At 36.9% G+C, this 10,057-nt stretch overlaps 1 protein-coding gene across 1 annotated transcript; it reads left to right on the top strand.

Annotated features, from left to right (window-relative positions):
* The first annotated feature begins 1,018 nt into the window (after positions 1–1,018).
* Positions 1,019–7,055, top strand: LOC116254634 (uncharacterized). The gene is made up of 5 exons (XM_031630149.2): positions 1,019–1,440; positions 2,795–3,728; positions 4,725–4,820; positions 5,339–5,475; positions 6,582–7,055. Exons 1-5 carry the CDS (start codon positions 1,232–1,234, stop codon positions 6,763–6,765), a joined length of 1,560 nt encoding a protein of 519 aa, XP_031486009.1. The 5' UTR covers positions 1,019–1,231; the 3' UTR covers positions 6,766–7,055.
* Positions 7,056–10,057: the final 3,002 nt, after the last annotated feature.

Consider the following 10,057-nt stretch of genomic DNA (forward strand, 5'->3'; position numbering starts at 1 on the left):
ACTGTCAATGTTAATGAATGAGTAAGAAATAAAAATTTGTCGTTAAAAAAAAAAAACCATCGTGAATATTAGTGATGGTTATGATGCAGCAACAGTTTTTTAACTTCAGCAGTCCGGCCCAAAGACTATCAGCACATATTTAATTGTTAGTTATGCAGCAACCCCAACAACATATGATCTTTATTTTTTATTTTTATAATTGTATTTATCCCTCCTTATTAAATGAATTTAGGTGAAAATAAATACACTGCTGTTATTTTTTTTATGAAAGGGAAGATGTGAGAGAGAGAGAAAGAGGCAGCTAGTTCTTAGGCAAATTATATATACTAAACAATAAATTGAATGATGACTTTAACTATTTAGAATTATGAAGTCATTTAAGTATGGTTGTTTATGTGAAAGAGATAAATGGTTGAAAAAAAAACAAAAAAAAATGTAAACTAATATTAAATAACAAAAAATCTCATTTTTTTTTTTATGCTTTTCTTAATTAGATATCGTGTTGAGTCGGATTGCTCTAATTAGATGGCTGGATGATTTTAAAAAACTAGAATTACCATTTAATTTTTTTACATAAATATTATAAAAGTACTATTTTAGTTTTGTTTAAATAACAAAAACATGTTTCAGTTGTCTATTCTTTCATTTATGCACATAAAATTACAAAGAAAACAATCAAAACTTGAGTTCCTTTGAAAAGAAAAAACATTATATAATTTAATAAGACCCGACGAAAGAGTTCCACAAAAATGCCACATGTCGAGGATTCGGTAACGGAGTTCTTTATAATTTGACTTAATTTTTTTATGTCTTAAATTTATTAGCGTACTTTTAACATGTCCAGCTTTTTTCTGCTTTAATAATGTTTAATCTTTTAAAGAAAAAGAACAATATCAAGCATCAAGCCAAGTGGAGGCTGAATATTTAGGTGCTTTTCGATGTCCCTGAGCCTAAAGAAGAATGGAAGAGACACCAAAGAAAATGGCGCCCTGGTGATTAGAGTGAAAAGCGGAGGCAAACTTGTCATGCTGTTCACTGAACCAGAGGAAGAGAGGAGAGAGTGAGCGGGATTCTTACGTTATGGAGGGGAGAGAGAGAGAGAGAGAGAGCGTCAGTGGAATGCTTACTTTGCACGCCTTGACTGATTGATTGTCACCTTCCTCCATTATCGTTCCCGTGTCAAGCTCGTGGAAGGAGAGAGAGAGGGAGAGAGGAAAGGGGGCGGGGGAGAATGGAGGGAGGGAAGTGGTGGAGGAGTCGATGGCGAGAGGTGGTGGTTCTTCTCTTAGGGTTGGCTCTCTCCGGGGCCGAGGGATCGATACACGAGTACAACGGAGGCACGTTCACACCCCAGATGAACGCCTTCTTCTTCCACGGCGGAAGCGAGGGTATCTACGCTTCCAAGGGCGGCAACTCCTCCAACGGCAAATCCTTCATCCAGTATGTCAAGACTGTCTCTTTCTCTCTCTCCGCGCCCCGCCACCCCCCCCCCCCCCTTCTTTGCATGTTGTCTCGTACACCGTGTTTTGACTCTTGAACTGGGAAAATGAAAATGACTGGAACCAGAGGGTCTTCATTTGTGTGAAGTTCAGGAAGAACGGAACCTACGGGACCGTCTTACATTTGACCTCTAGGCTCTAGCTACCTGCAAAATCGTTTCCAGCAGTAGGATATGTGAAGTATAATACCAATGAATGTAAATAGCATGTATAAAGGCGGAAGAAAATAATTCCTGGAACTGGAAGGGCACGTTTTTTAGGGATCTAAGAATTTGTTGTCATTAACCTTTCTCTTTCGTGACTGGTTGCTTAAACGAATGTTGTTTGATCAAGACGGAGATCATTTCAGAACTAATGTCTGCGAATTAGTGGCAGTCTAACTATAACAAGCATAATTAAATGGTTTACTACTTACTGACAGCACCATCATTTTCGTTCTTTTCTTGGAAGCTAAGCCTTTTTTATTTCTCTTCTACGATTTTCATAAACATAGTTAGATTGTATGGTAAAATGAGCAGGTTCCTGACAGTATTTGTTATAAATCATCATAAATACTTCTAGACAGCATATCTGCAGTTCTTTTCTTGATATAGACTAAATTGGCAGGGATGATAGTCATTCCCTACTCCCCAACCAAGACGCTCAAAATTGAACGCGTTCAACGGAAGATTTTTGTCTCTTATATCATCAGATTTTGTTTCCTTATGAGCTCATTTAGGTCCAACATTTAAACTGGCTGGAATAAGGATGGTAAAATCAAACTAATTGTCAACCTTTCACTCCCTTAAACTCATTGAAGTTTACAATATTTTGAAAATTTGGTGGTGCTTTTCTTACAAGATAATGAAAATTCAGCTTGCCGTAAGTGTAAGTCTGTACAATGAAGGGCTTAATTGCTTTTACTGTTGCTTATTCATGTTAAAAATATGGTTAAACTTTAGAGTAGCTACTGACTTTAGTTTAGCTGGTTGACAACTCTTTGTCGAGAAATTGATCTTTTTGAGTCTTTGATTTCTTTATGTTTAGTTAAAGTATTTATTCTTTGTTGATATATATGGACATTGTTTATGCTCCAAAGAAAAAGCATTAGCTTTTGGGTTTCAGTTTATTATCTTTTCTTGCTTTGTGCTACCTTTTTATCAGGGAGTTTCTTTGGATTTATTTTATTTTCTTGTACTTGTTGTAAGGTTTTGTTCTTCCGAACTAAATGCACATGGCAAGATTGAATTTCTCAAATATGACATGCCAAATTGTCCAATTCTTTTTATTTTATAGTCTCTAACTTATCCTTTCAGATTTGAGTCTATCACGTTTAGGAGAACAAAGAACGCTGCTGCACGACATACGGAGATGGAACAGAGGACTGGTCGGATTGAGGCAATAATTGTTGAAATAAAAGACAGGGAGAAAATTGGTGGTGCTTATCTTAACTCAGATGCAATATGTTGTACCACAGAGCTTTCTAAGGATGGATCTTGTAAAAGAGGAGAGGTGATCGTTCGTAGAAATCCCGATAACCGAGAATGGCCAAAACGCATTCCAACGTTTTTCTCAGGAGCAGATGACGAAGCTAAGATGGCAACAGAAACTGTAGAGATAGACCACACTGGCATGTATTATTTGTATTTTATGTTTTGTGAGCCACAACTCCAGGGAACTGTAATTCATGGGAAAACCATTTGGAGAAACCCAACTGGTTATCTTCCAGGGAAGATGGTGCCACTTATGTCCTTCTACAGCTTCATGTCCTTAGCATATCTTATCCTTGGTTTGATTTGGTTTCTACAGTTTGTTCGATTCTGGAAAGACATATTGCAGCTCCAGTATTATATCACTGTTGTTATTGCACTTGGTATGTTTGAGATGGCACTATGGTACTTTGAATATGCAAATTTTAACTCTACTGGGATCAGACCAATAGGCATCACAGTTTGGGCTGTTACTTTTACTGCTGTCAAGAAGACTGTGTCTCGCCTTCTTCTTCTTGTGGTGTCCATGGGATATGGTGTAGTTCGGCCAACATTGGGTGGGATAACTTCTCGTGTCTCCCTTCTTGGATTTATATACTTTGTGGCATCCGAGACACTTGAGCTCATTGAAAATGTAGGTAATATAGATGATTTCTCAAAAAAAGTTAGGCTGTTCCTTGTGCTCCCTGTCGCAGTTTTAGATGCATGCTTCATCCTCTGGATATTCTCTTCACTATCAAGGACTTTAGAAAAGCTTCAGGTACTTCTAAATTTTGAAACAAAGCTCCTTCATTTAATGCTTTTATCTGTATATGCAATCCCTCTTGTTGGTATTAGAAGCAGCAGAAGTTATTCTGAATCTGTATAGGCCCTTTTTTTCAAGGCGTAGAGAAGAACTATGCCAAGAAAAGATATTTTGAGGCATAGAGAAGTGGCATGATTATAGAGCTTCATATGTCAGGGCAGATACCTCACTTTCTTTCAGAAGACCACACATTTCTCCATTATGTTAAAATTGTTGCATGGTTTCCGGTTTCCACAAGCTTGTGGTGCAGATAACAAAGGAAAATATAGACCTGTCAATATCATTGTGGTTTGTAATTGTTTTGTTGTCATAATGTACAAAAAGTGTTAGGTACTACCCAACATTTTCTGGTGTTTACTTTTAATCCATGTGCGGCCTATTGAACTACTAAGAGCCTATAAGTCAATTTATAAGTAAATTTTTTAATCATAATTGAAGAAGATAAGAAAGGTCTCTGAACACTATTAACTCACTATGCTTTCTGTGTTTTTGCCTAGGCTTTTAGTCTAGCATTTGGATAACACGAATGGCATTTGGATGGCACCTGTGTTATTAAGGGCAGAAAGCCATTTTGAAGTGCATTCTTAACTATATATTACTAGTATATTATAACTACTGTTGTTACTATTGAAATCATCGGCAGTCAAAGACTCATTTTTTGAGTTTATTCTGTAGCATGATAATATACATTGTGAAGTTGTCTCAATATCACCAAACAACTTGTAGTTGATTTATTTTAATATTTTCTCCTTTGCCAAGGTTGTTTAATGTCAAAATTATGCCTTTGTTAGAAACTGAGCAGGATTGTATCATGAAACATACTAGGGGTGAAATTGTAGAACTTGTTCTTCTAGTTAAGTTTCTAGTGGAGAAATAGGTAAATGTGGTGTGATGATTACTTAGTCTAAAGCATGTATATTTTGCATACTTAATCTTTTGACTCTTTTGCAGATGAGGAGAAGCATGGCAAAGCTTGAACTGTATAGGAAATTCACCAACAGCCTAGCTATATCAGTGTTGCTATCTATTGTTTGGATCGGATATGAGGTACTAGTGTTCTTTTGGCAGCTCCTGAAAATGTGGAAGTTTTATTTGTTGGGCGAATTTTACTGTTAGCAGCTACACTCATACAAGTACACTGACTCACACCTGAAAATTGGGAATGTAAATGGTACTTATGTTGGTCATATTGGACATAGACATAAAATAATTTTGGTAAATACTGCCATAGTGCAATGTGAATCTTATATGAGAAGGGTTTTACATTTAAAGGGCAACTGGTTTTTTTTTTTTTTGGGAGAACGCTAGGCTGCATTGTGGATCGATTTCAATGGAAAAGGGGTTCCTGTCTTCTGTTATTGAACTGTTACACTTCCATTACTCGTGTGTGTGTGTGTTCCTGTCATGTCTCTTTTTTGTGGTACTTATAGATCTTCTAAACTTTGTCTTGCATGTTTTTAGTAAGTGTTCATTTTTCGTGCAATTTTTTTTATGTCCAACTGGACAGTAAGCTGAAAATTTTAGAATCATGTAATACAAATCAAACTTCACTTTTGTCCATTCAGTTGTACTTCAATGCATCGGATCCACTGAGCGAGCTCTGGGAAAGGGCGTGGTTGATCCCTGCTTTTTGGAGTGTGCTTGCCTACTTATTGCTTCTTGTCATCTGCATTCTTTGGTCTCCTTCTCAGAACCCTACCAGGTGAATATGTTAATAACCCACATTTATTGTCATTATGTTATGCTCGGCCTTAGTCTTTATTAAGCATTGTTTTCTTATGTTTGAGTTTTAAGTTTATTTGGGTTGGATCGGAACCGTAGTAAGGACCCGTTCAGTTTAGTTATGATGTAAGTTAACTTATTTGGGCGTGATTAGCCCTAATGCATGATTATGATGTTTGTTTTCTCAAACATATGAAAACAATGCTTAGTAAAGACTAAGGCGGAGCATAACACATTATCTGTAACCATCATTTTAGCTTTTCTTCCCACTGTAGTATCATCAGCATAAGTTTCTCATGTGATCCTAAACGTCTGCTACAATGTGAAGCTGAGAACCATGCATATTACAATCTCAACTTTCTGTCTGATTGCAGCCTATGTGTTTATTATATCTATCAACCGCAGTCATAAATAATGTCTCAGAGTATTAAACGGCGAGGTTTTTCTTGGATATAATACAGCGAGCTTGAAATAAAGGGGGAAAATACGGTAAATTTTTAAAATTTTTAAAAAATTAAAAATGGGGGAAAAATAAAATAAGTGAGAAACTAATAACACAAACATCACAAGAGAAGTAGACTTGCAACAAATAAAAAAAAAACAGTTTGGCATTAAAAGAACTGAAAAAAATGAAAAAAATAAAAAAAAGTGAAAGAAATGCAAAAAAATGCGTTAAAAACGTGTTTCTTTTGCTTTTAACGTTTTTTAAAAAAAAAACGCGTTTTTTAGAAGTTTTAAATGGCCATTTAATTTATCGTATTTTTCTCGAAAAAAACGCATTTTCAGTATCAACTGCTGTAGGCACTGTTATAGGAAAATAAACCTTTCCCAGGCCATGATAAACCTGAAGTCTATGTGTTGGGAAAGTTTGGGTTACGAGTCTTATGACAAGTCAATGGACAATCTTTTGTAGGATAATGTCGAGCTCCCCCTTTTTTCCCATTCTAAGTGGGAGAAGTCATCCATCCATCTCTAGTTTGCCCTTGTCAAGTTGCAAAATCTATTATGTGGTCATCGTCTTTTAGTTCTTCTCTGCTGAGTCTGCTCCCTCATAGACAATCTTTTGAGTTTCTTGACTTTCTATAGGTATGCATATTCAGAAGAGACAGGAGATGACTTTGATGATGAAGAAAGTGTTGCATTAACTAGTAGTGCTTCAAAAGCTTCGGGAGATTTAGAGAGCAGGGCGGAGAGGAAGGAAAGAAGACCAGCAGGTCCAGAACATGTGTTTGGGCCAGGAGAGGACCTTGAGGAGGATAAGGTTGCATAATAATTTCTAGTATATTTATGATGGCGATCTCTTTCAATGATTCATCTTCTGAAGAAGGAAAACAGAAAAGCGGGAAAATGGAAGTACAAATGGCATCTCTGCCTTGCTTGATAAAGACCAGGCTGATGTCATGCCTGATGAGTATCCATGTGAATATTATCAAATGCACTGATGCTTGCAACAACATGTTACAGGGCTTTCTGGAAGCCAGATTACATTGTTGTCCTGTGCATCTGTCAACTGTACTGACTCTGGTGTAAAACAAAAATGAAAATGTGTACTGTTTTCTATGAGTTTCTTCCGGTTGAAAAATTACATGTGATCAGCACAATATCATATAGATGCAGTAAATAGCCAAGCCCTTGTTTCGCACAATGCAATTTGAAGCGGTTACAGTGCTTTATTGTGCATTTTAAATTTCGTGCACCACTTAGATATGCTGCAGATGCTGAAATCTGGTTAAAAGTTAATATATACCGCCAAAGCATGTCAAACAATCAATTTCACCAATCTGAAGCTACCTTTTGCAAAGCCATATAAGTTGGAGCTCATGTTCCAGCATAAACATGAGCACGTTAGAAGTGAACTACAGTCCAATTAGTGTACACTGAATAATTCTCAAATACATTAAGAACTGACTTGAAACTCTTGACAGGAAGAAGTCTTTGTTCTCATCAACTGATAAACATTCGTATTGGGATTGTGAGAGTTGCAAGGCCCTACAGGCAAACTCCTTTTCTCTTTTTTCGGCACAAGAATCTCGTTCACTGGAGACTTTGGCACCTATTCCTTCGTCTTCAATGCATCACTGTAAAATATATGGATACATTGTCAGATTGTAAGAAATTGTAGATGCTGTAACTGGTCCGTATTGTGGCCGAATGAGCAACTTTTGGTTGTTGCATATACTGCTATGCATTATTGATTCGTAAAGGCCAAGTCTGCAAAAATGTTTGTCAAATCTTTTACCAATCCCACTATCTAGTGATATTAGGTGGGATGTCCAATAGTGGAAGCGGATGTGGATGTGGAAGTGACAATGGATTTTGCATCGGTTATACAAGCATGCTGCAGAATATCAACCATATACTTTTGCTAAGGCAGGAGCGGCCCCTGATGAATTCACAATGACTTCAATTCCAAAAAAGTAATGTAACTGGCCGGGATCCTATTAGCAAACTTCCCAATAGAGCAGAAGATATAGTTGTCAGGGTTACCTATATCCTTCATATAGACCATCATGTAAATGAGAATACTCTTTCATTTAAAATTGGACAAGGATGTGTAAACGGAGGAGGTGAAGCCCCACAAAAAGGGAACTGATACTATGCATGACCGGATTGCTTGATATGATGAATGGTCATGTAAATGTGACGGTAAGGAATAATGTGGATACTAGAACCCTAGTGGCTATAAGTTGTAAACTGTTCATGCAGATTGCTATAAAGAAAAGTATTGTTTACTTCCAGCTCTCACTATCAAAGTTCCTAATGTTCAACACTTTAGCTGATAGGTATACTGCTCGCCACCCAAATCACAGCAGCCAGGGGAAAATGGGGAGGGGCTTCAGCCTCTTTGGGGTATCTCTCCTATTTAAGAGTGATAATAATATATAACACCACCTCGATTATGGTTCACTTAATTTCTAGATTGTATTGTTGAAGTAATCAAGTCCTTCTGTTTGATCATAACCTTTAGTTATAAAACATGTCTTCTATTGTTCGATAATTCCATTGTACTTCATTTGGCATCAAATGCCCATTTGCAACTCAAAATGTTTTACAGGCACAGGAGTCCGTGTTTCATTTCTGCAACACAGGCTTCTCCAGTTGTATAGCTTGTTGAGAAGAAAAGCCTGTAGCTTTAGCATAGATCTTGGTCGTAAGGTCTAGTATGAGATGGTATCTGGGGCTTGTGGAAACAGAAAAGCTATTGGGATGCACATCGCTTTTGGACCTAATGATCATAGGATGAGTGCCTAAAGATGGTGGTTCAAAAGAAGTTTTTTGTAGCTGTTTGACATTGAGAAAATGTTGTGGACTCGTAGGAGCAAGTAAAAGTGATAGTGACACAAACAAATATGATTCATCATGGTCGAGGACATATCGGATTCTGAGGCGGCCATGACCAATAGCTTGCTCCAAAACTGATACTTGAGGAACTAGACTGTGCAGCGCAGCACACCATGACTGCAGAGATCAACCTCAACTGAGACACGGACAGCAAAAATAAATGAAGTTTAGAACAATATATAAGAGTAGCTTTACTACCAAGTTAGGATCGAAGTAATGCAAGACAGATCTCTCCTGAATCCACCATTCTAACCAGCAAACGAACACCACGATGAAATTTTCCACTATATAAAAGGATTTGTTTACAAAGATGAAGACGCCAACGAGTTGATGTGTCAGATCTCTTAGAGATAACAAAAATAAACATTATCATAATGCTTTCTTCTTGCTTTTGTTTTTGTTTAGTTCATTGTCGTTATGTTTATTCTTATCTAGCAGTTATTCCTTTCTGGGGACACTTCCTTGGGTGCCTTGACTTAAATCTGGAGTTCGTAGACTATGAAGCCGATGCTTTCTACAATCTTCTTTGTACTTATATTCATCTTGTTTGGTGTGGTGTTTATCGGTCTGAATGGTACACTATGATCATTGCATTATTCAGTAGAAATTATTAAAGAATATTTAATAAAGGTTAAAAAAAGTATCGGTGCTGCTAGCATAGGTCTCAGACGACCCATATCCAAGCTTCGATATAATATTAATTTACTGCCACGCATTGGTGTCAAATGAGACACAGATTTTGATGGGGCTAGATGCCGGTACCCTTGTTTGGAGAAAGGAAATGTAAAAGAAAAAAACAGTATCTTGATAAGATCATTCAATAAATTAGGTCGCACACTAGCTCAGTTTTCAGAAATCAAATAATACTTTGCTAGTGTTTCAAGTTATATCTCAAAGTTCAATTTGTCGATAAAGAAAACCTTTTTTGACAAAAGAACTGTAGTCGTGAGAAAAGGAAAACGTGTCAACAGAGTTGCACAGAAGAATTTCTCAAATGACATCAAGGATCTGTCGGTCATTGTTAAAATAGCAAATAAATGAATTGCTCATGAAAATGAAGTTTTTGGAAATTAATTGGTCAACCATAATAAGGCAGGGGAAATGAAGGGATGAATTTGAAAATTGACCAAACAAAAGGAACATGAAACTTTTCATGGAACTAGATACAACCTTCTACGGTTTTTATTGAAGCAGGGCTCTGGCCCATGATAATTCACGTT

Source organism: Nymphaea colorata, chromosome 5 (genome assembly GCF_008831285.2).
Source record: "Nymphaea colorata isolate Beijing-Zhang1983 chromosome 5, ASM883128v2, whole genome shotgun sequence".
In the NCBI taxonomy this organism is placed as follows: domain Eukaryota; kingdom Viridiplantae; phylum Streptophyta; class Magnoliopsida; order Nymphaeales; family Nymphaeaceae; genus Nymphaea; species Nymphaea colorata.